The sequence below is a fragment of the Dermacentor albipictus genome, chromosome 1 (genome assembly GCF_038994185.2).
Source record: "Dermacentor albipictus isolate Rhodes 1998 colony chromosome 1, USDA_Dalb.pri_finalv2, whole genome shotgun sequence".
In the NCBI taxonomy this organism is placed as follows: Eukaryota; Metazoa; Arthropoda; class Arachnida; order Ixodida; family Ixodidae; genus Dermacentor; species Dermacentor albipictus.
The window spans coordinates 261,540,801-261,567,048 of record NC_091821.1 but is presented as its reverse complement, the minus strand read 5'-3'; the positions used below and the strand labels follow the sequence as shown (position 1 = coordinate 261,567,048).

At 42.6% G+C, this 26,248-nt stretch overlaps 1 protein-coding gene across 5 annotated transcripts in view; it reads left to right on the top strand.

Moving 5' to 3' along the window:
• The window catches only part of Brd8 (Bromodomain containing 8), a 113,574-nt gene that overhangs the window by 4,646 nt on the left and 82,680 nt on the right, over positions 1-26,248 (top strand). For all 5 annotated transcript variants that reach the window (XM_065433187.2, XM_065433185.2, XM_065433186.1 and 2 more), the window contains 3 exons: positions 15,584-15,664; positions 19,614-19,824; positions 25,791-26,030. In XM_065433187.2, coding sequence (XP_065289259.1) covers positions 15,584-15,664; positions 19,614-19,824; positions 25,791-26,030 — 532 coding nt within the window. The remainder of the gene's footprint in view (positions 1-15,583; positions 15,665-19,613; positions 19,825-25,790; positions 26,031-26,248) is intronic.

Here is a 26,248-nt window from a genome sequence, read left to right as displayed (position 1 = left end):
TATTCTGAATTTTCTTTGATATTAATATTTTTGTAGATATCATGTTTTGTTATTTTTGTTTTCTACAACTGGCAGCAAAAATGGTGCTTTCTAGAATTTTTGTATTACCTAACATTTTTTTTGTTTGGCAACATATGTTGCCAAACAGATTTCATTATGCACAATATGCTATGCTGCAATGTGTGCTGGAACATTATTTGTAGTGGTAAATATTTTTTTTCCGAGATCTTTAAAAAACCACCATTTTCTCGCAGTAACGATAGAGTTAAAGGGCCCCTCACCAGGCCACATAGCAAATTTTGGTTACTCTGAAACGTGTTATGTACTCTCTAAGGAGTGTTCTACTGCAAGAATGTTTCAAATTAGTGAATAGCTGAGATAGAAATATCTGAAATTGTGCAAACCCATGATTTCAGGAGGCGAGTGTCACCACCAACATAGACACTCTCTCCACTTTCCCCGTCTAGCCTCCGCAAGTGAAATTCCTTCCCTGCAATCTCCCATACCAGAGCTGGAGAGTCACGTGACGCATACATCAGGGGCTCCGTGTCCTTTTTTTTTTTTTGTCTCGCTTTTTTGCTGTGCAGCGCACTTCTGCTTGCAGTCATGCACATGAGCTGTTGCATTTGCCTTGTTTCGTGCTGCACACGATTTTGCATGTTGTGCGTGACAACACCTGACCAGCGGTATAAGTCAGTGCTACACGAACACTAAGGCAGACACAAGCGGATCACAGAACATGATCATGTGCTGGAATACGGTAGAAAAGGACATATTTTCACTCTCAGCACCCACGACTGCACGATGTGGGAACAAGCAGACAAAATGCGAGTACATCTCTCGCTACAGCGCGAAGTAAAACAAAACATGCAGACATTCGGTTTGTGTGTTTTATTATTTCTCTGCGCTTTAATTTGTCTATTGAAGTAACAGACTACACAAATAACAGATGTTGCCTTGAATAATTCTTGAAGTGTCTCGTGTCCCTGTGAGCGACATTGCAGCATGCATATGTATGTAGGCGCACTTGCTGATATACTCATCCCTCCATCTTGGAGCGTGGCGCCCGCGAGAAGGGCAAACGGCATTTAGTTTGAAATTTCAGCTCTTTCTGTAGCGTGTAGTAACGCACTTGTTAGCAGACACGATCGTGAGCACGCATTGTATGGACTATGCATATCAGCTCAAAATTTCCGCACCTGGCGAGGGGCCCTTTAAAGGTACCCTAATGCAAGACACCAAACTTTGTTGTCAATTTGGATATAATAGGTTGATCATTAGAAGGGAAAATGAAGGTCAAAGGTTGTGTTTGAATTTCACACCGAATTCCCAACGCCGGGATGCCATTGTGACGTCATGGATTTCAAAGTGTTATTGCCTCTTCAGGCTGTGTTGGCTCAGCAAAAGTTTCTGTTACTTGCCAACTTGCCATGTTCAATCTTTGGCTGTTTTGGAACACAATGTAGTCGATTTTTGTACCTAAAGAATTATCTAGGTCCACCTAGAAGACGCTGTCAAAATCTATGACGTCACAGCGAGCTGGACATCATACTCGGGTCCGCAGTGTGACATCGCTCGTGGTGACACGTGACTTCGAGAATTATTCAAGGCAACATCTGTTATTTGTGTGATCTGCTGCTTGAATTGATGAATTCAAGTTTAGAAAAATAGTAAAACACACAAAAGGAATGTCTTCGTGCATCTTGTTTTACTTGGCACCAAAGCAAGAGAGATGTACTTCCGCTTCGTCTGCTTGTTTGCACGGTCGTGCAGTTACGTGCACAGGTACCAAAACTATGCCATTTTCTACTGTGTTCCAGCGCGTGATAATGCTTTGCGATCCACTTGTACTGCTTCAGTATTTGTGTAGCACTGAATTATACCACTAGTCATGTGTCCTTGTGCACAGTGCGAAAAATCGTGCGCTGCGCGAAACTAGACAATCACAACAGCTCGTGCGCAGCGCCGAAAAAAAAAAAAAATGCGAGGAGGAAAAATAGCTCAGTTCCCTTCCACTCTGTGAAGAAGGATGACCAGCGAAGTTTTGTATGTGGGTCCCTTAATGGCTAACTGCACCTCCACTGCGGGTCGACCCAGCATTGCACTTTTCGGGATCAGCCCACATATGGGGAGTACTTAATGCCTGCTTCACCTCCGCCGCGGGTCGGGCCGGTATTGCACTACCTTCGGAATCGGCCCATGTATGGGTAGTGCTTAACGCCTGCTTCACCTCCGCCGCGGGTCGGGCCGGTACGGCACTATCTTCAGGATCGGCCCACGTATGGGAAGTGCTGAATGCCTGCTTCACCTCCGCCGCGGGCTGGCCCGGCATCGCACTATCTTCGGGATTGGCCCACATATGGGGAGTTTTTTTTCTTGCCACGCCAACGACATGAATATTGACGGTAGAGGTATACAGGAAGGCAGGGCGCATGACGTATGTGTTGCGCAATCCTCGACATCCGGTACGGAAGAACATAGGGAAGGAATGTCGCTTGCGGAAGCTAGATGGGGTGAGTGTAGTGAGTGTCTCACTATGCAGTGGAGCTTGTTTCCTGAAATCGTGGGTTCGCGGCACTGAAGTATTTCTATCTCTGCTATTACAGAGCCGATTTGAAAAATTTTTGTGGCAGAACGCTTCCTAGAGGACACGTAACGAATTTCAGCGTATAACCAAAATTTGCTGTGAGGCCTGGTGAGGGGCCCTTTAAGATAAAACAGGCCTTGAATGAAATATTTTGTTCCTTTCATTTGTGTGCTGCAATTCTAATATATTCTGAGGAATAATATAGCAAAGACTATAAGACCTGGTTTGAGCAACCTTGGCAGTTGAATGGTATAGCATCTACCTTGAGTAAATAGCATAGATAAACATATAGCATACATATACATAAAGATGTACAGAACATCATGGGGATGCTGACAGCAAGAATTTGCCTGGAGCGTCCGTATAATTGCTATTGCAATAAAATCTGATAAGGGTGAACCAGTTTCTATGTAGCATGACATGTCCACTGAACAACAAGTGAGAGAGAAAAAAAAAGAACAGTCGGGACTCAGGATCAGAAGGGAAGCTGTGGCTATGGCTAGTGGGTAGCCATGTCAAGACTGTGACTGACCAAGGAGTTTGAGATAGTTCATATATACTGAAATACAAGAAAGCAAAGACGAAAAGTAGCATCTATGTAGCATCTGTTCTATATTGAATTGACATGTGAAAAAAAAAAAAATGGCAGGAGCATAGTACCAGTCGAGGAAAAAAAAAGCGATAAATGGGTTGAATGCTTTTACTAGATATTGGAATAGCAAACTAACTGCAATAAATACTGTTTATTTTTGGAGAATAGCCAGTTTCTGTTGCTACTGTGTGTTTTAGTTTCAGAAATATCATGTAACAGTTGGAAATCTTTTTATTACTTTTGTATGAAAGAGTGTGCAAATGTAATCTCTCTGTGACACATTTTTGAATATTTGGGAAACCATACATTTAGACAAGAGGCCATTCCATCTCAAAGCATACCAGGTGTTTTGTTGACCCTGTCTGACTCCTTTGAAAGAAAGTTGCAGTATTTCGCCTCAGTATAGAGATTACTACCTCAAGAGAGATTTGTCTGAGGACTTTTGAACTTTGCACACAGAAGTGAAATCATGTTGTGCAGAATAAACTCTACAAAACTTGTTTTGCCTACTACTGCAAAACTTATTCTGTCTAATGTGAAAATGCTAGTCTTTCTTGACTATTACAAAGAATAGGCTTTGTTGCAATTTTCTTTGTTTTTAACGCAAGAAAAAAATGCAATAAATTGTCTTTTATTGCAGAAATAGTAATTGTTTCATGAGGAATAATGTCATGTTGTGAACTTTTTAGGTGTATGTACTAACTTACGAAACCATTTTGAGAACAAAAAAATAATGTTCAGCTAAAATTGGCACAAAGTTGGAGTAAATAGCATTTTTGATCCTAATTGCGACATCAAATACACATTGTAATGGTCCAATTAAAAATACGGCATATAGAGCATTGTAAAACTGGTTTGTTGCAACTTATCCGGGAAGTTTAGGAGTGAATTTTGTTCACGACAAAAACCAAATTTTTTAACCGAGCAATCGAAACTTTGGGTCAACTTTCTCTTTATTTTACGGCACAGGACATTGCATGAAAAGGACTTAGAAAAGCTTAACAGCTCTGCTGTAAAAAATATTCTCTCTCTCTCTATTGTGGTAAAGCAGCCATTTCTTGTTGCTGTGAACTTGTCTGTGAACAAGAAAACCATGTAAGCAAGCCAGCACGAAATAAATGCTGCCACCAGTGCTGTAACTCCAATGAAACTTGATTTGGGTAGTCGGATGAGGCATGGTTATTTGATGTCTGGGCAGATGAGTTAAATCTGGACGTCCGAGCTGGTAGGAGCAACTGTGTCTCTTGCTCTTGAGGGTGCCTCACGTCTCATGATTCCTTCAATTTCATGATAGATCCAGTCTGGGCGCTGTCTAGTATAAAGTGAATCTAATGATGCCAATACTGCAACCCATAGAAGTCAACTTTCGCCTTGGTTGTCTTGACTGCTAGTGGCTTTTTTGATCACTCGTGTTCGTTAGTAAATTTTGGTCTACCTTGTAAACGTATGAAAGATAGCAGTTCATCTGGAGGCCTCAGCGCGCTTGTCAGATTCAAATCTTCACATCAGTATGTTCCGACAGGTGTACTGTTGTGAATGGTTTGTTCTTTGTACTCGTCTTTGTGCCTTTGCCATGGCACACACTGGTGCCGACTTGCCCAGAAGCTCTCTCTTCTAATGCATCATTATTGTACTTTTCTTTATTAGTGCTTTCTTTCTTACTGTTATCATAGAGCGGCTTTCTTCATTGGCTTTTGCTCTCATCATTATCTGGATCATTCTGGTCACACAAGCTTGTAGTGTCTCCATGGTCTTGGGAGACTAATCCATGTAGCTGGGATTTTTAGATCTGACTTACTCATTCCAGTGATCCTGTTAGCAGTGTTCTAAATAAATATTTTTATGCAGCTTAAGTTTGGTCATGTTGAATTTGCTCTGGCTGATCACATGTTGACAGCACAATTTATACATGGGACCTGAAGTCGCTTGGGTGTCTTGTCCAGATTCAGTCTCATCGACTTCTTCGATGTCCTTCTGAATGATCTTGTCGTGTTGCTTCTGAAACCTGTCTTAATTGTTGACCCTCCAAACATGGCAGTCTGGCTCCATTGTTTAAAGAATGTTATTTTCTGTGTGGTCAACTTGTCTTTCCACGGTGGAACATTGCAGTGATCTCTCGTCCTATTGTTCATTTCTGTGTTGGCTATAACTGTGGGAGGCTGCAATGCTGCCTTGTCATTGTCCTTGTCATGAATATTCGGAGGCTTTCAAGTAAAAATATTCAGGCTTACTATAGGTACAACGGATGCTCCCAGCACATTACTTGCAGTTATTCAGATTGCCTTATATAACAAGTGGCCCTTGCACAATTGAACCTAATTTGTTTCCAGAGCTTTCACTCCATTTGTCACAGGTTTCACCTTAACAATTACAACATGTAATAATCTGATCCAACAAAAAGCAGTATGTGGTCATTGTTCAGATTAGTGGTTGTGTGTGCAAATTCATTCGATTCATTGTGTTTATTACGTTTGTGTCTGTGAGTGGAATATGTTAACTGCATATTGTGTCCACCTTGAATGCCTCGTTTGCATTAAACCATTGACTGGGTTGCCACAGTAGGTGGACTAATACTTTCTTCATTTTATGCATTTGTTTACCTCCAAATACACCGACTGTCAAAGTTCTTTCTTTTGGCACTTTGCATCTCAACTTCTTTGAAATGCTGGCGGTAATAAAGCTCCATTGGCTTCTACAGTCGAAGACAATTCTGTGATTGCCGAATGTCGTGGTGCCCACCATCTTGGCATTTATGGTTGCAGGAGTACAAGGGAGCAACCTTGTGTTGCAGCAAGTATGGCTATGGTTGCAAGTACTTCATTCCTTTCCATAGTGAGGTCAGATGAGCACATCGATGTAACATGCCTTTGCAAGAACTTTTTGCAAGTGACTTGACTTCTACACTGTCTTTGGGATGTTGGATGGCGATGACACAGTGTGTAGGTCAACTGTTCTCTGGAGATGATCTTGTACGATCAGTTTGTCATCGCCAAGTCATTATTGGAGAATCTCGGTGGCATCTTTCTAACATTATTTTGTGGCCTGGAGCCTAGAAATAGCCGACGCAGCTGATCCAGTAACAAGTGAGCTCAGGTAATTAACCTTGTCGGCTATTGTCAAGCTTATTGTTAATAGCAGACTTGAACTGGATCCAAAATTTATGCCATGATTGGCAATTCCCATCAAATTTGATTAGTTTCAGCATTGGCAACCTGAACTTACCGTGGGTTGTAGTGCTTTCATTAGTCTGACAGTCAGGACGGTGGCTGCTCTGCATTATGAAGGTACAGTAAACGCTTGTTAACTCGAACTCTGATATCTCGAAATATGGGTTAAGTTGAAACTTCTTTCCTGTCTCGGTGTCAACTCCATAAATTTTCCACCTATCTAGAAATGCTTTTGCGCCATACTCCAGATATATCGAAATCTTCTCTGCGAAAATGCTTGCAAAATATCGTTATCCAAAGCTTTCACGACCTGCTGCTATATTTTTCACAGTAGAATTCAAGCGCTGAGACACAGTAGGGAACTGCATAGATTTCGCATTTGATAAGCATCACCTACTGGGACGTGAATGATGTGCTATCAGCTCAGTTGCAAACTGGCTGAGAAGCCAAGTAGATCGCTTATGCTCTGCTCAGTTGGCTTTGTAAGTGGAGCGAGGAAAGTGATCTTGCCGCTGCTGGTATAAATGTTGTGTACAAGTGCACTAGCGTTCCCGCTAAGTGGTTGTATAGAAATTGCCATGTTCGCATGACACAACCTGTGTGGAATTGGCAACTCAGTGACGGACGTTTGAGGAGTATTGTGTGCTTGCATGTAAACACTGCTTCAAACAGCGTGCATGAATACTGCGTATCTGATATGATCTACATATCTTCCGGTGGCTAATAGGTTTAATCTTCGCGCATGCTTTTGTGCTTTTCATACACTCTAGGATGGTATCCTCGAGTTTCACTTTTGTGAGACTCCATGATGGAAACGTTGAATGGAACAGGGATGTCACAAAGTCGGGGGACATATATAACCGGGGTTCCACGGTACTGCAAGAATTGGGAGAGGATGACAGTGTCTAAGCAGTGCAAATTGCTGACATTGGAACAACCTTCATGATATTTCACCTGACTAGGCTTTGGAGATGTCGGTGCCTATGTGCAATAGCAGTTGCTTGGCTCTGTGTTAGGATTGCTGTTGCCTGTAGACGTAGACACCCGACCTGTTGGTTACCAAGTCAGAGTATCTTCCATAAGTGATCTACCAAAAATTACGCTCCTGTGGAGGTCTTCTGTAAGAGCCCCCCTAGTGTACATTTCCATTTCATCTGCTGCTGAAGTGCTGATTGGCCTTGGTTTCTCGCTACTCCCGACATGCAGCCAAGCCCACCCAATCAGATCTTCAACAGCAGACAAAATGGGCATGTTCACTAGGTGGACTCTTACAGAATACCTCCTCTGGTATATTTTGCGAGAAATGTAGCGGCTACTGGCGCCTATTTCGAAAGGGTCTTTGTGGTCTGTGCACAGCCATGGGCTTACATTTTCGGGAATTTGCTTGTCTCGAAACTTTGCTTATCTCGGAACTTTTCCTCAGTTTTTACAACTTGAAGTTGGCAGAGTTTTACTGTAATTCCATTGTCGTTGCGACTGAGTTTTCGTATCTGGCAGTCCATTGTTTCTTGTCTCTCAATTGGTGTGGGGTCTCGTCAGATATTGCATCATCGAGCTTGTGGACTTCGGAAAGCAGCGTCTCTGTGCGGTCAATAATTTAAAAAAAAAAGGATGCTTCTTACTGCGGCAGAGAGTTCCAGTTCTTCAAGTGCACTGTCCACCTTGTTCTGATGTTGTCCAGTTGTGAGCAGATGCTTTGTCATTGTTGAAAGAGTCTTCCCATGATGCTAGCTGGAGGTCTCGTCGGCAAGGTCTGTGCAGCTGATAATCGTCAAAGGTTGTACTCGGCTCCGCACTTCAGGAGAAGCTTGGTGTCATGGTGCAAGAGTTCCCAGGAGTCGGCACATGTAGTGGATCTTCCATTGCCTGCAAGATCGGCCTATAAGTGGCAGCATTGTCACCACGTTAGTGTGGATGGGCGGCCAGTGGCACACATTGAAATGTACAAAGCGGTGCTTCACTGTGTGAAATTTGGGCTGATTTTTCGGTAATGAACTGCACTGACTGCAGTAAAGTGAGAATGTATTGCTCTCCAGTGTCAAATTTTTACACAAGACTCACTGAACATGTCTGCTATACGTCAGTGGCGCCCAATATTCACACTCTATTCCTGTACATTCAGAATGGTTCTTCGTGCTTGGCTTGCATTCTGCATATTTTATTGGTACTGCTGTTGCGCAACTCAACTTACTGCGATTCTCGCACTGGTTATAAAGATGCCTGTATTCCTGTACAGTGAAATAGCTAGTTCTTGTGACTCTACTTCACCTCTTGTATGCAATCATAACTGCATTTTACTTCTTTTTCAATTCTTTATAAGTTTAGTTGAAAAGTACACCACTGCAGTGACTGGGCACTGGTAGAATTGCCATGTTGCTTCACACATTTTTTTTTTTCCCTTTGTGGTAGCAGGAAAAACGTAGCATTATAGCACAAGGATGTTTTTGAATTATTACGTGCATGAGATTGATGCAAATAATTTTCGATGATTTCAAGAGGCAATCTTATGTTGTTTTCTTTGTTTGTGAAAAGACTAGCCATTAACACCACCATGCTAAGGAGTGCATTATTATAGCCACCAGGTAACTAGGTTTTACGACGTCCTGTGTCTAGTGACTGCAATATAATTAGAAGCCAACAAACACTGACACTAAGGGCAACATAGGGGAAATTACTTGTGCTTAATAAATGAAATAAAGAAACGCTAAATTAATGGAAATGAAAATGGATGAAAAAACAACTTGCCGTAGGTGGGGAACAATCCCACAACCTTTGCAAAAAGATCACGTTCTCATGATGCCTGCGGCAGAAAGGATGTTCCACATCCTCCACCAAGGTCTGTGAGTGGTCGCGCTGGCTAACGCTTCCAGGGTTCTACTAGGAAACATAAATACCCAAGAAAATGGATTGAGAAACGGCACCGCGGTAGCTCAATTCATAGAGCATTGCACGCGAAATGCAAAGGTTGTAGGTTGTCCCCCACCTGCGGCAAGTTGTTTTTTCATCCACTTTCATTTCCATTAATTTATCGTTTCTTTATTACATTTATTAAGCACAAGTAATTTCCCCTATGTTGTCCTTGGTGTCAGTGTTTGTTGGTTGCTTATGATATGACTAATAAAAACAGGCCCCTCAGTTAACCCCCTTTCTTCTCGTTATTACTTAACGAGGGTCTCAAATTTGGCAACATTGATGCCTTCAGGTAGCAAGTGTGGGTTTATTGACCAGTTGCCTGTAGTCAAAAAGATAATGTTCTTGTGACGCCTGCGGCAGAAAGGATGTTCCACATCTGCCGGCAAGTTTTGTGGGTGGTGGTGCTGGCTAACACTCCCAGGGTTCTACTAGGAAACATAAATACCCAAGAAAGTGGATGGGGAAACAGCGCCGCGGTAGCTCAATCGGTAGAGCATCGCACGCGAAATGCGAAGGTTGTGGCTTCGGTTCCCACTTGTGGCAAGTTGTTTTTTCATCCACTTGCATTTCCATTAATTTATCGTTTCTTTATTTCATTGAATAAGCACAAGTAATTTCCCCTATGTCTTTGCTGTCGGTGTTTGTTGGCTTCTTATGATATGACTGATATGATATTGGCACGCGCTAGTTACGCTAGAGGTCGAGAAAGAAGTGTGCGTGGTAGCTTCTGGTTGAGGACCCGTAGGCATATGATGGATGCGTACCCAGTACCTCCACCAGTTTGTCACGAGAGGAAAAGCCAGTCAGTCAGTTCTAAGCGAACGGCCGTTTACAGTTCGTTTTTGCAGAAGCTACCACGCACACTTCTTTCTCGACCTCTAGCGTAACTAGCGCGTGCCAATATGATATATGATTAACAAAGCGGTGGCGTAGAGGTAGAGTATCCACCTCGCATGCAAGAGGACCGTGGTTTGAATCCTGGTGCAATTTCCCAACGGATAAAAAAAAAAGAAAAAAAATCTGCGTGTTGATAAAATTGCATAAACAGGCCTGATTCTGATGACCAGAACCGGTAACGCACTCCCTCACCAAAGCAGGATTGGCCACCCTGGTGCAGTACTTGGCCACAACCTCCTATATGAATACAACAATCAAACCCCGGCCCTCAGTTCCCAGCAGCTGCGAAGCAACTGACCATGGCGGTGATCAGACCTGTGACGCAGTAGAGGGTGCTAAGAATACCTGGGTCCGAACAGGCCGCTATTGGAATCTGAACTTGGCAACGTTTAACGCTTGAACGTTATCTAGTGAGGCGAGTCTAGCAGTGCTTTTGGAAGAATTAGAGGGCAGTAAATTGGATATAATAGGGCTCAGTGAAGTTAAGAGGACAAAAGAAGCATATACAGTGCTAAAAAGAGGGCACGTCCTGTGCTACCGCGGCTTACTGGAGAGACGAGAACTAGTGGCTGGATTCCTGATTAATAAGGATATAGCTGGTAACATACAGGAATTCTATAGCATTAACGAGAAAGAGGCAGGTCTTGTGAAACTTAATAAGAGGTACAAATTGAAGGTCGTACAGGTCTACGCCCCTACATCTAGTCAAGACCAGGAAGTCCAAAGCTTCTATGAAGATGTGGAATCAGCTGTGGGTAAAGTCAAAACAAAATACACTATATACTGATGGGTGACTTCAATGCCAGGGTAGGCAAGAAACAGGCTGGAGACAAGTCAGTGGGGGAATATGACATAGGCTCTAGGAATAGCAGGGGAGAGTTATTAGTAGAGTTTGCAGAACAGAATAATATGCGGATAATGAATACCTTCTTCCGCAAGAGGGATAGCCGAAAGTGGGCATGGAGGAGCCCGAATGGCGAGGCTGAAATGAAATAGACTTCATACTCTGCGCTAACCCTGGCATCATACAAGATGTGGATGGGCTCAGCAAGGTGCGCTGCAGGGGCCATAGGATGGTAAGAACTCGAATTAGCCTAGACCTGAGAAGGGAACGGAAGAAACTGGTACACAAGAAGCCGATCAATGAGTTAGTGGTAAGAAGGAAAATAGAGGAATTCCAGATCAAGCTACAGAACAGGTATTCGGCTTTAACTCAGGAAGAGGACCTTAGTGTTGAAGCAATGAACGACAATCTTATGGGCATCATTAAGGAGTGTGCAATAGAAGTCGGTGGCAACTCTGTTAGACAGGATACCAATAAGCTATCGCAGGAGACGAAAGACCTGATCAAGAAATGCCAATGTATGAAAGCCTCTAACCCTATAGCTAGAATAGAACTGGCAGAACTTTCGAAGTTAATCAACAAGCGTAAGACAGCTGACATAAGGAAGTATAATATGGATAGAATTGGAACATGCTCTCAGGAACGGAGGAAGCCTAAAAGCAGTGAAGAAGAAACTAGGAATAGGCAAGAATCAGATCTATGCATTAAGAGACAAAGCCGGCAATAGCATTACTAATATGGATGAGATAATTCAAGTGGCTGAGGAGTTCTATAGAGATTTATACAGTACCAGTGGCACCCGCGACGATAATGGAAGAGAGAATAGCCTGGAGGGATTTGAAATCCCACAAGTAACGCCGGAAGAAGTAAAGAAAGCCTTAGGCGCTATGCAAAGGGGGAAGGCAGCTTGGGAGGATCAGGTAACAGCAGATTTGTTGAAGGATGGTGGGCACATTGTTCTAGAAAAACTGGCCACCCTGTATACGCAATGCATCATGACGTTGAGCGTACCGAAATCTTGGAAGAATGCTAGCATAATCCTAATCCATAAGAAAGGGGATGCCAAAGACTTGAAAAATTATGGACCGATCAGCTTACTGTCCGTTGCCTACAAAGTATTTATTAAGGTAATCGCAAATAAAATCAGGAACACCTTAGACTTCCGTCAACCAAACGACCAGGCAGGATTCCGTAAAGGCTACTCAACAATAGACCGTATTCACACTATCAATCAGGTGATAGAGAAATGTGCGGAATATAACCAACCCTTATATATAGCTTTCATTGATTATGAGAAAGCATTTGATTCAGTTGAAACCTCAGCAGTCATAGACATTACGGAATCAGGATGTAGAAGTGCCGTATGTAAAAATACTGAAAGATATCTATAGCGGCTCCACAGCCACTGTAGTCCTCCATAAAGAAAGCAACAAAATCCCAATAAAGAAAGGCGTCAGGCAGGGAGATACGATCTCCCCAATGCTATTCACAGTGTGTTTACAAGATGTATTCAGAGGCCAGGATTGGGAAGAAAAGGGGATAAAAGTTAACGGAGAATACCTTAGTAACTTGCGATTCGCTGATGATATTGCCTTGCTTAGTAACTCAGGGGACCAATTTCAATGCATGCTCACTGACCTGGAGGTGCAAAGCAGAAAGGGGGGTCTAAAAATTAATCTGCAGAAGACTAAAGTAATGTTTAACAGTCTCGGAAGAGAACAGCAGTTTACGATAGGTAGTGAGGCACTGGAAGTGGTAAGAGAATACATCTACTTAGGGCAGGCAGTGACCGCGGATCCGGATCATGAGACTGAAATAATGAGAAGAATAAAAATGGGCTGGGGTGCATTTGGCAGGCATTCTCAGGTCATGAACAGCAGGTTGCCATTATCTCTCAAGAGAAAAGTGTATAACAGATGTGTCTTACCAGTACTCGTATGGGGCAGAAACCTGGAGGCATACGAAAAGGGTTCTACTTAAATTGAGGATGACGCAACGAGCTTTTGAAAGAAGAATGATGAGTGTAACATTAAGGGGACAAAAAGCAGATTGGGTGAGGGAACAAATGCGAGTTAATGACATCTTTGTTGAAATCAAGAAACAGAAATGGGCATGGGCAGGGCATGTAATGAGGAGGGAAGATAACCAATAGTCATTAAGGGTTACGAACTGGATTCCAAGGGAAGGGAAGCGTAGCAGGGGACGGTAGAAAGTTAGGTGGGCGAATGAGATTAAGAAGTTTGCAGGGACAACATGGCCATAATTAGTGCATGACCGGGGTAGTTGGAAAAGTAAGGGAGAGGCCTTTGCCCTTCAGGGGGCGTAGCCAGGCTGCTGCTGCTGATGATGACGATGACTTTTAAGAACAGGCCTCTCGGTTAACCCCCTTTCTTGTTAGTGGCTGTTGTTACACATCATGCTCGTGTAATACTCTATTTCAACTTCTCTTTTATAGCAGATAATCAAGGTACCAAAGTACAAAAAATTATCTTGCGATGCAAAATTATTTCTGCTAGGCGGATATCCGCATCATAAAAGGGCATCTCAGTAACAGCTAAGGATGGTCGCATAACTGCTGACAGTCATGCAATTATGCGCCTAAAGTCAATATTATTGGGCCACATCATATGAGCATTTGATTTTATTTCCTCCTGCTATGTGATTTCAAGCCACCTTGCTCATGTTTCGTGGTATCACAAAGATTGTGAAAGGATCAACACATTGTTACGAGGAATCATGGCAGTGCTGTCTTCAAATAATGCAGCAACCACTTTATTTAAAGTGTTGCCAAAATTTTTTTGTGAGGTATTGAGATCATAATGCAACAATAAAATTCATATGACTGTGACGAACGGAGGTCATGACGATCACACATAGTGAGCTCAACACATGCAGTCAGCAATTTTATTGTACTGCAAAGGCTACAGCACAAAGTCAAATGAGTCTCAACATCATCAGAAAATGTATGCCACTATTTATGAGAGTGATAGAACCATGGAAGAAAGAGACTTTAAAGGACGTGTGCATCATACATGCACATATAAAGAAGCAGTGGGTAGCCGACGATGTGATGCGCCATCCATACCATCATGGTTAGGCCAATGTCTGCCATGCGGCGACTCCACTTGATCTTGCGGCCAATAGGGTCCCCTTGCTAGCTGGACGGCAGTCGACGAAGAGCCATGCAGGCACGTCTTTTGAAAAATAATTTATGGCACTGGGACAGTTTCCGAAGGAATGTGCAGCAGTACAAGATCTAAGAGCAGAATGACATAGTGATGATAATGGCTCTTTCTGTGGAAGTAGACGCGACAAAGTAGTATACACACCTAAGAAGCCCACAATGTGGTATCATTTTTCATGAAACAGTTCCATATTATTCTATGAAAGTTATGATTTCCTGCATTTTGTCTCTTTCTCTCATAGGCCAAACACTGAAAATGTCAATAAAGCTTATTTGTAGTAGTCATGAAAGATTAGCATTTTTACATTACATAAAGTAATTTTGCAGTAGTGGGCAAAAACGATAAGTAATTTAGTAGAAAATATTCTCCTAGGTGTAGTTTCACTTCTGTGCGCTAGGTTCAAAGTGCCCTCACATCATCAAAAATGTTTTCCCAGAAAAAGATCTTTTCACGTGGTGCTTCACACACTTAGATAAAATGCAATGATTTTTTTCGAAGCAAGCAGAGATGATCGACAATACACCAGGTACGCTGGAGATGGAATGACCATAAGCACATAGGGCCTTTCTATAAGTCCATTTAAAAATGTACTCAAAGGTACTGTGGAAATCTGATCATCTTTATCAGAACCTCAGCTTCCCAACTTTATTGTTGAAACCATCACCTGAGCATGCTGTTAGCCTCAGTAACATAGTTTGACAGTAATGCATTACTTCAAAATAAAGTGTTACCATGTTGTTTTTTACCCGTAAATAGGCTCCACTATTTCTTTTGTATCTTTCGGTACAATAACTGTGCGTTGTTGTGGGCTGTAAGGGTTGTGACCATCATGTGAAATGACCTGTACAACAAAAGCATTTCATGAAATACGATTCACGAACTAGAGGGAGCTGATAAATTTCAGAGGACCTGCCAGAGTGGATCAGTGGCTAAGGTGTTCTGCTGCTGAGTTTAAGGTTGCGGGTTCATTTCTTGCACTACATTTTGTTGAGTGCAGAAATGCTCATGTGCTTAGGTGCATGTTAAATGTACTGGTTAAAATTAATCCAGAGTTTAGCGCTGTAGTGTCCTTTTTAGCCCACTGTGTAGTTTTGGGACCTTGAAGCCCACACTTTAATTATTAGAAAGTTCAGAGTGTTGAAACATAGGGCCAGAAGGGAGGACTTGTGCATTTGTTCTGCGCTGTTCTATGGCAACATTATGGCAGATAACTGTAGGGATGTTTGAAGGACTGATGACTAATACTGCCTATTTGGAGTATTGACATTAGCTTGTGTCAGTCCTTTCTTATTAAGGGCAAGAATATGCAGCATTTATTTTTCAATGACGTGTTACGTTTTTGGTTAATTGGGAAAACATTGCAGAAGGGAAGTTAAAACAACAATTTATTGTTTTCAGGAGGTTTCGTCGGGACATTGAACTTCTCAAAGCTGGACAGATAGATGACAGACTGGATGAGCTGCTGAAGCAGATTCAAGAGTGAGTAGCATTTGTAATTGTATTTATGTAGAGGTGTGTGAATATTCAACACATTCATATAACCAATCGAATATTGTCCTATTCGATTTAGTCCTCGAATCAAATAGTGACTACATACGATTAGGTTGACGAATCGAATAGTCACTATTTGAAAATCCGAATATTTTTCTAATACTTCATGTCAACCTTTGTACACAATCAAACATGAAATTGAAGCAAAAACTTTGATAACGTTCATCCCATCCTTAGTGAACATAATGTTTTAGGGTGCACACGTTGCTCAGGCAGCTAGACATATCGAACTAAACACGATTGCAAGCGAAAAAATGTCATTCACCTTTGAGCATTGTTTGGTACTACTTTAAAATCGCATTAGATAAGTATGACCTTAATTGCAACATACTATATACAATTGTAGCACCACGGGCCGTGACCATTTGCACTAGAGAAAACGTTTTTCCCTGGCACGTAATGCTAGTAATGCTATTGCATTTTTCTCACATTTACCGCTAAATTGCCCGTTGTTTCTTTTATTCACTGTTCACGCAGGTGACACGTATATCTGATTTTGCCGCAAAGTATACACAGATATTAATTGGTCTGCATCATTGGCTTTTAAACTTAATATGATAATGCATGGCTGCGTATGCTCCTAAGAGCTCCGAGTTTGCAAACAATCTGCTTAGTTGTATCTAGTGCACCTTTGTGCATTTAATAAAACATGCTCTATAATGTGCAGTGTAATGGCAACCTTTTTATTGTTGTGAATATGGTTAAACTTCGATGTAATTCTCCATATAGCCGAAGTATTTAAGTTTTGATAACTTCTTGCCCATAGAATACCATGTATTAAAACCTCAATATAACAAAGTGTGTTTGTATGTGATTTCAATATAACAAAATTTCACTGCCACCTGAAAGGAATGCCGAGACAATAAATGGAAACTTCCGCAAACGCAGATGGTCAAATTATTGAATTAAAAGCAGCTGCTTGCAAACGCACCTCTCAAATTGTGCGCCGCGCAAGAGCGACAGCCAAAGTAGAGCCACATCAGGTTCCGTAAAAGTCCAAGTGCGATAGAATACTTTCTGCTTTTAGGTGTGAGTGAAAGTGTGCAAGGGTGAGAGAAGAAAGGTGGTGGCTTCACGAGTGCCACCTTCTGGCGCGAGGGGGCAGGGGGGCAAGTTGGCGTGTGTCTCGGCCATGGCTGTGCATGGCTTTAAGCGGGGCTGCGCACATACGCAGCCGCGCACCTTGCTTTAGAGGTAATCTGCCGCGCATGCAGAGTGGGCAAGCTGAGATGGCGTGGCAACATATAAGCTGTCTTTCCAAGCCTTTAGTACTGTAAATATCGTAATCTCAAGTTACCCGTTGGAGCGAGAGGCAGATGAAGCATTCGCTCTCCGCTCCCGGCGCTTTTCTTGATATTAGAGACCTTTAGCGTGTCCGCTATTCCGGACCGGGGCGGTTTGGGTGGATTACCGAATGGTCGGGGGCGTAAACATGAGCAGCCGGAGTGGTGCAGCCGCCTGGTGTTGTAGAGCTCAATCACACAAACACAGAGCTAAAATTGCAGTAACGTACTTCATTGTGCTTTGCTGCTGGTGCAAATTTTCGGCAGCGGCGTAATTGTGTTCACAATTACGGCACTGTCGAAAACTTACACCCCAGCTAAGAAGAATATAGTAATTGGCTCTGTGTTTAGGCAGTTGAGCTTTGCACCAGCAGCTGGCGCCACCAATCTGGCCGCTCACGTTTACGCCCCCGACCATCCGGTAATCCGCCCAAACTGCCCCGGTTTGCTGAAATAGCGGACACGCTAAAAGCCTCTAGTGTTGACTCAGTGCGGGCGATGCTATCAGCCACGGGGTCAGAGTGCACATGAAACCGTGGCTGGCTTCACTTAATTTGTACCGCCAAGAAGATATCATCGAGGTATGTGGCATGAAACCGTATCATTCATCACCGACTCCCAAATTTATCGAAATGAATTTTCTCATTCAAATTTGCTGTTTTTAGATTGCTCGATAATTGGGAAAATTCTGTGGCCTCTTTCCGTGCAAGAAAAATAGATCGGCCACTCTACTTATTTGCATAAAAGGTCAAATTTCAATAGAGCGAAATTTCGATATAATGAAGCAAATTGCTGATTTTACCAACTTTGTTCTATCGAGGTTTAACTATACTAGATTTTGAAAATCATTTGATAATATTGCTGAAGAGGCTGTAATATATTTGTAAAATATCTGAAAATTTGTTCATATTTGATCTGATTTGATTTGCTTCTGGCACTACTCAATTTGTATTTGATTCGCTTCTCACACTATTCAATTCATATTCAAATTGCTCTCAAACACCCCTATTTACACATCGCTATATTTATGTTGTCACTTGAAAATTTCATATTACCTTTTTATTGCCTTTATTCATGGTGTATGTAACTTGCACCGTTTATCTATAATGTCACAGGGGGAAACCAAAATTAAAGTGACAAAGAGAACTACTATATCAGCTTAGACTGATGGATCATCCTTTAAAAACTTCGTTTGTATATGTGGTAGGAAATTCTCAATTAATCACAAAGAAACGTACTGCAGTGACAATTTAATTTCTTCAGAATGGAGTTAAATGCCTTCCATAATGTGCTCGAAGCACGAAGTGGCTGCAAAGTGGAAATTGTCTGTGGCCAATGGAAGGTACAACGATTGCGCAAGCCGTACCCACTGTGTTCATTCACCTGCTTTATTGTAGTGCAGAGACAGCAGCACAGGGCCCAGTGTTTTGTTTATAAAAAAATCTAGACAAATTGTGACTTTGTCACAGCTACAAAACGTGGCAAGCACAAAATATGAACACTGTTCTTGCGCATGTACGCACTACTAGCTAGCATATAATACGAGAAGCAATCCACACTAAGCATGGTACTGTCATAGTCTGCTAGGTGGCCATGCTGCTCGACCTTGTGGTAAATAGCAGCAATTCACATAACATTTGCGTGGCTGTCTCATTTGGTCAGCAGGAATTGATTTGCTGTCATAAATTTCACAAACGTACATTTGCTAGCAAAGTTATTCACATTATTTTAGGATAATTCTTTGAGGCAATCCCATTTTAAACAATTGTAGTGAGAGTGTGTTGATTGTTACATAAAGCCAGTGTTGTAGAGTGTTTTATAGTGCAGACTGCTAATCCCTACTGTGAATTTATAGTTTTTTTCACTTAGCTGTTAGTAACAAAAATACGAAAATGTATGTTATATGTCCTATGAATTGGGGACATGTTAAAGATCCCTTGGTGGTGAAAATTAACCTGGAATCGCTCATGATGGTGTGCCTCATAAATAAATCGGGATTTTGGCATGTAAAACTGCAGAATTCAATTCAATGTTGTATTATACAATTCCTTTCTGCACCCTCTATTTGACCTAATAGATAGATAGATAGAGATAAATGAAAGAAAGGAAAGGTGGGGAGGTTAACGAGATGAAAACTGATTTGCTACCCTATGTGGGGGGAGTGTAGAAAGATAAGAAGGAAATAGAAAGCATGTGGCAGACAATCACTGGTGTTCACAGCATAAGATAACTGTTAAACTTGCCAGTGCTTGTGCCGCTCGTGCAAGTTTGTAGGTTATTGTAGGCATTAAGTTTGCCTTGGTAAGAAAAAATGTGAGAAGGTGGAGGAGCACGCCATTTTTTGTGTGTTCACTTTCTCTCCAGATTTTGCTTTGTACCATTTTACTGACTGACCTGCCCTCATTGGCCCTTTTATTGGGTACCTGATCATCTGCTGATGTGTCTTTGAATTTGAGCGTGAAGCTCTTGCTCCAGTGGTTTTATTGGTCTTGCGAATGAAAGGATTCAGGCCACTGGTTGCATTGATCACAAACTGTGTCAAATGTGGGCCGTCATTGTGCCTTGCTTGATGCCTGCTGCCTTGTAACTGTCAGCGAGCAACGGGCAAAGGAGATTGCTGAACAGGAGCTGCAAAAGTGGACCAAGGAGCGGGAGCTGCAGCAAGCGGCCCTGAGGGCAGCCACACGGCCATCCTCCAAAACCAAGAAAATGTCAAGCCGTTATTTGCAAGAGGTGCGGCGCAGCAGCTCACAATCTGAGCATAGTGAGCCAGACAGCATGCTTGGATCCCCACTGAGCGTTGAGGTGAGCAGTAGTTTCTATGCTGGTAGAGCTTGACACTGGACTAGTGGAAGTTGTAGCACTGGTTAAGAGTGGGATTTGAGCACACTGCAGTGGTGGGATAAATCACCTGAACAAGGGACCTGATAAACATTATAAACTTTCTCTGTGTTTTGGCCAGATTTTCTACGTACTATGAATTAATGTGCCTTCGTTAGTGGTGAAAACGGAAGAAAGAATACTATATCAAAGAAACTGAATATTACCAGTGTGTGTCTAGCATGTAGGGAGGACAGTGCAGTTTTTGTAATTTTTAGTGATTGGAACAGCTTTGAGTAGACCATTTTGTTGTTCTTGATTTGGTGGTACTATTGTGGGACAGTACAGTTAACCACAAGAATTTACAAACCAGGGGATCTCAGAAAATGTTCCATTTCTGAGCAGCCTGTAACAGTAGTCAGTAAAACCGAACATCACAATGTTGTTCACATATACTAGCAGAGGCTGTAAATGAGAACACTAGGCTGCATTGTGAGGCTGTGCAGATATTTAGCTTTTTCTCAGATCTTCTGTTTTGTAACATTTTATGGTTGACTGTACTATGATGCAACATTCTTGAGAAAGGCGAACATCACCTAGATATTGTGTTTTGTAACACTTTTTGGTTGGCTGTAGTATGATGCAACATTCTTGGTGAAAGTGAACATCACCGTTAGGTGTATATAAATTACTGGCTATCTTGAGGCCTTCCTCAACTGCATTCAGGAAGGTCTCAAGATTTTTTATCAGCTAAATTGAGACATAGGTTCATTTCAGTTTCTGCTTCAACATCCTCTTTGAGGCAAGGCATGAGATGTGATGAGGATGTGATGTGAGACAGAGTGAAATAAAAAAGGTTTAACGATATGAAAGTATGTGATGAGATATTATTATTATATGTATTTTGGCGCTACCACAGTGTTTCCCAAGCTTTATGACCTTGGGCAACCCTAAAAGCATGTACAGGGTGTTTGACTTAACTTAAGCCAAACATTAAAAATATGCAAGTGCCACGTATCTGGACCAAACCAAAGTACTGTTGTTTGCTGTTGTTGTTGTTGGAGATACTCAGATCATTTTTGCATTCTGGCTAATTATATAATTAGTCTTAATTAATGGACTTTCACTTTCAGTTACTGTAATTAGATGAAATGTGTCAGTGAGAAAGTTGTCGGACAACATGAGAAACTCCCAGTAGAGCTTTCTGTTGCTCAATACGTCCTACATAAGAGTGCTTTTCCGAGCATGAAGGAAGCCTGCGAATACATGCAAAGTGCCTTAAGCGACCAGTTGCGCAGCAATTTTGTGTATTTTCATGGGCTTCTTTCACGCTCGGAAAAACACTTACGTACCACGTATTGAGAAACAGAAAGCTGTATCAGTAGTTTTCATTTTGCTCTACAATTTTCTCATTTACACTTTTCATCGGTTATAATAATTGAGAAGTTGATTAATTAAGACTAATTATGTAATAGTCATAATCCAAAAAGTAATTTGAGTATCGCCAAGCGACAACAAACATTACTTTGGTTTGGTCCATCTGCGTAGCAATTGCATAATTTTAAAGCTTGGCTCAAGTAAAGTGAAACACCCTTTATAGAGCGAGTGCCAAGGAACTAGTTCCACTGTGCTGCTTCTCTAATAGGCTCATGCATTTCCTCTGAATGTTGCCGCAAATCAAATTTCTGTATTGTTGTATAATGTATGGAAATGAGAACGAAAAGTGTGCACATATTACTGAATCATTTAAATATATAAATATATAGTGTTTGACTCAGTGCAGTGTTAATCCTAAAAACCCGTGGTGCCCAGTTGCAGTGTACATCACATTCATTCTCGTGTGTTTTAGTTCCGTATTATGTAGAAATTAGTGCAATGCAGAAACAAACCAGCCGGTATGGAAACTACAGCATGCTGTACATACATTGTAAAGTATGTGCAAATGTGCCTTGTATGACCATTTAAATCTTGAAGAACCTTTGTGGCCCACAAGAGTTAAGGAGACAGACGGACACTGCTTAGAGTAACTATGGCTGTCTGCTTGCAGACCCTCGAGTCTACGGAGGGGCCCAACACCCCCATATTCCCCAGATAGAGACATAATTTGGTGTAGCGTGTAATGAATTTTTCACAGATTCGTGACTTGTAGCTCGCACTCTATTGTTGATAGCATTAGTACGCTGCTGCTCGTTATGAAAAACTAAATATTGCTAACCATATTTGTGATAGCAAAATGAAGTACTTTAGTTCTCAAGCAAGAAAAGTAGCTGTGCAGTAGAAGGGGTTTCATTAAAAGGGGTTTTATTTACTGAGGAAGATTGGCAGAAGTGCAGTACTAATTCATACATTTTCTGAATGCTGTTGGATATGTTAAGCATAAAGAAGTCAACATAGCAGCTAGTCCGTCCCACGCTTTGGGCTTGGTTGACTGCTACTGGATTGACTAGGCTTCACTAGTTTCGGTTTATAGGAGGTGCCGGTGACGTATCGAAACAAAAACATAGCTCTTACTGCTTGAGTCAGTGGCCGAATATTAACACGTGGTTGTGCAGGGGAAGTAAAAATGATCAAACAGCCGGCATGAGGTGTCGGAAATTTCGGTTGTCTTTATTTTGGTAATCTGTGGGACCACATTATGGTGCTGCGAAGTTGTCCAGGTCTGTAGATGCTATGCATTTAAAATCTATAAAATTTTTCCCTGCTTCAGTCTTTGTCACAGCTCTTTAAGAATGGCTTTCTCGATAGGAGACAGGTGTTACAAAAAATATACTTCAGACTCTTTCTCATTCTGATAAAACCCTTCAGAGCTTACTTTTGTGGTTCTGTTTACAGAGAGTTGCAAAAGATGTTCCGTCCAACTGAATCTTATTAGCATTACCCAAATTAAAAAACAGCCAATTTAGAGGCTGCTGTTCCCTTTAAGCGGAAATTATGTTTAAGTGATTTCCATTCACGGAGATTCTACTGTAATTTGATGGTCAGCATTTCATGAGCGATTCAGAGGCGTTGCTTTTGCAAAGCAATCAATTCCTTCATAAGAGCTTAAGGGCAATTAAACATACTTATCTTTTCTGCTAATATAATTAGGTGTGTGAGGTACAGTATTATGAATAGGAATTGAGTAGTCTTTTGTTCTTGAATTTGTATTCGGTTGAGCCTTGCGTTGGCCTCGCTGTAACCAAGGTCACGCGCTGCTCTAGCTGCGTGTGCTCCTGCTGCTCTCTAGAGCGCAGTGCGAGTCTTGCTTTCCCCTTTTCCTCCAAAGCCGGATCACGTGTTCTTGCCTATCCTCTCGCCCCCTTCCTCCTCGCAGCGCCATTGCGGTGACTTGCGCCACTACCATTCACTTCACACTCGCCGTCCCTTCTCCCGGTGTTGCGGCACTGCCGCGGTGCTGGCGGCAGGTGCTCCTTGCCACCTTGCACATGGTCCACGGCTCTCTGCTCCTCCGTCTCCGTGTCGCGTGGCTGTACAGCTCTCAGCTGTGTCTCTCGCTTCCCCGTTTGCAAGGCGTGTTCCTCAGTAGCGTTTGTTGCCTCTGGCAGTGCTTGCACCTGGCTCTCCTCCCGCCTCTACTCTTGCCCTGTACCTGGTGCAAGGCCATTGCGATGACTTGAAAGATATAATAGCGTTTCGTCCCCTTACGTCTACTTCCCACCCCAACCTTGTGCGGTCAGATTGAGGCCTGTCAGTGATTGAGTGAGTGTGTGACCTCTACTCAATACCCCTGTTCTCCACTCATTTCCTCATCCCACCTCAGAAAAAACATTAAATAATAATTGCTGATCTCCCCCCCCCCCCTTTCTGCGGCGATGACCCACTATAGATGGCGCAATGCCGTGTCACTGGAGCGCTGGCCTAATAGCGGCAGATTGTTGTGTGTGCTGCCGAATCCGCAGAACCGCCTCCGTTCGGCACTGCATGTTCTGTATGCGGTTGCCCGTTGTTGAAATAAGGCAGCTGCTGCGCTCAAAAATCACATTACAAAAAAGCGGGATCGTCAGCCAATTTTTTTTTCTTCTGAATTCTTGGTCGTTTCAGTATCGTTATTTATCAAGTTGCGTCATACTGTATGTTTATCTGTCTTCTCAGCTAGCAATTTCCTGTTGCTTCTTTTTCTTAATCCAGTAGATTCAATGTTTGGTGCTAACACAAACATAAGCGTATGGTGTGCCTTTTTTTAATGTGCTTTTTACCGTTACCTTTTCGTTCCAGTGAACTTGCCACTATCTAGCATTAACAAGTTCATATACCAAAGTTTCATGATATTGGCCGGGCAGTGCGTGCAGGTAGTATCTCAGTGCGCGCTTTCTGCTTCTCACCGCCAAAATCGCAGCCCCGATGTAATAGCAGAAACCTACCTTCCTCGTGGAAGTCCTTGCTGCACACCCGAGTTGTAGCCGATGGCTGCTTGCCAGTTCTGAATTTCGTGATCCAAGCTTCACGCAGCTTTTTGTGTACGTGTGAAGGCTGACACCGGGCTCCGTTTCGTACGTCCAGCGCTGCGACACCGAGCAATATCCCACCTCATTGGACACCTCCAAAGGCAGCCACTACCTATTATAGTGCTTTCAAGCGTTGTTAAGCATACACCCGAATTTCCAGAGCCACTCATAACTGCATAGTAGTGGCTCGGGGGGATTCTTCTGTGTAAGGAACTCAATTTATTCCTAGGTTAAAGAAACCAGACAATACTTTTATGCAACTCAGCCATTGAATTGCTGTGCGATAAGTTACATTTACCTACTGAGATTCTGTCTTTACAGAACTGCCAAGACTAAACCCATGCGACCCCATAACATTTGCTGCTGAAACAACTGGTTTCAGAATACAGGACATGCCTATGTATTTACCACAGAGGACCTGCTCATTAATCATGCAGTGCAAAAACCTTGGCTTTGAAAACTCGCCAACTTCTGGAGCTTTTATTATTTTGTTCTATGAGTCCTTTTTCACTCCGGACATGCTTTCTCCCCGTTAGTTTGACAAATATTAGTTTGCCCCACTAAATATGTGGGTGCAGTCTTTTCTTATTGCTTAAAGATGTCCTAGCCAGCTAGCATACCATGCATGCTGTGGACTGAGGAAAGGGGCTTTACTCAACATGCTTTAGTTTTGTGGATGAAAAACTGGTGAAAACTCTGTGCCCACTACGCCTCGGTGAAGTCAAGAAAGCTTTGGTACGTCTTCCGACGTGGTGGCTGGGACTGGCCATTCAGATTGTCACTCGCTCCTCACACGATAGCACTGTTGTTGTCATTGGTGCTGCCTTGAATGAAATGACATCGTGTCGTTATCTGGTAACTGCATAAAGCCAGCTCCTGGGAACGATTAAGCGCAATAGCGCAGTGTTCAGTGGACAAGCCTCGGTCTGCAGCATAGGCATAGTAGAGACTTTGTGGGGGAAAACTACTTGCCTGTGGGCCAGCCGTCATTCGGTGGACCACCGCCGGTTAGGGCTGGATCTGGCCTGCAGGATGTAGTTTGGAGACCCCTAATCTAAACATAGCAGGCAGCTTTTGTCTTAAAGGGCACCAGTGTGACTGTAATGCAAGAGACTTCAAATGCACATGTTAGCATTTCATGCTCTCAACATAGTTGAGGCCCACAACATGCAAAGCTGACTTGTCTTCTGCACATGTTCAGTGTGGCCAAACTATGCTTGAGACATTATGGTGACCATGTTCGACACGTCATGAAAGTCGATGTGTTATTGTCAGTTTGTATCACTTCAATGTATGGCATGAAAGTGAAATCATTGTCAGGATTTATTAAACTAGTAATGGCCTCTATGGCCTTCTTTGACTGGCTTTGATGGTTGTCGTGGTCCCATACATTACAGGGCCTTTGACCTTTATGTTTCCTAGGTATTCAATCTTGTGCTTTGTTGGGCCCACTTGTGTTGGAAGTCTTGTTAGATGAGTGCATTCACATTTTGTTGGCTTGGTTAGGTGGAGGATCCTCCAAGTCCACCATCGCAAGGCACACCAGAGAGAGAGAGGCCATGCACGCCCCTGCGGAAAGTGGTGACTCCTCCACCACATGCGACACCCTCTACCCCTCCAACACCACCTGCCATCTCAACGTCACTATTAACCTCATTGCTCAAGTCACCCACCCCATCCAGTCCAGTGTCATTGGTGTCGGGACTCTGCTCCTTGACACCATCTCCTGTGCATCAACACAAAGAGGTAATGTGACATAAAAGTTGGGGCTTGGGTTGAAAGGAAACAAAACTTCTGTACCTGTTTATTGCATTGAGAAAATATTGCAGTTTCAATTTGGCAATCGCCACTTATGCTCTGTAACAACTCTAATGTTGAGGGCACATGCTGTTTGTTCTCAAATGGTTTCTCAACCGCATATTGTATTTGTGGTTTGGACACTGTGTGATACAGTCGAGCCCACT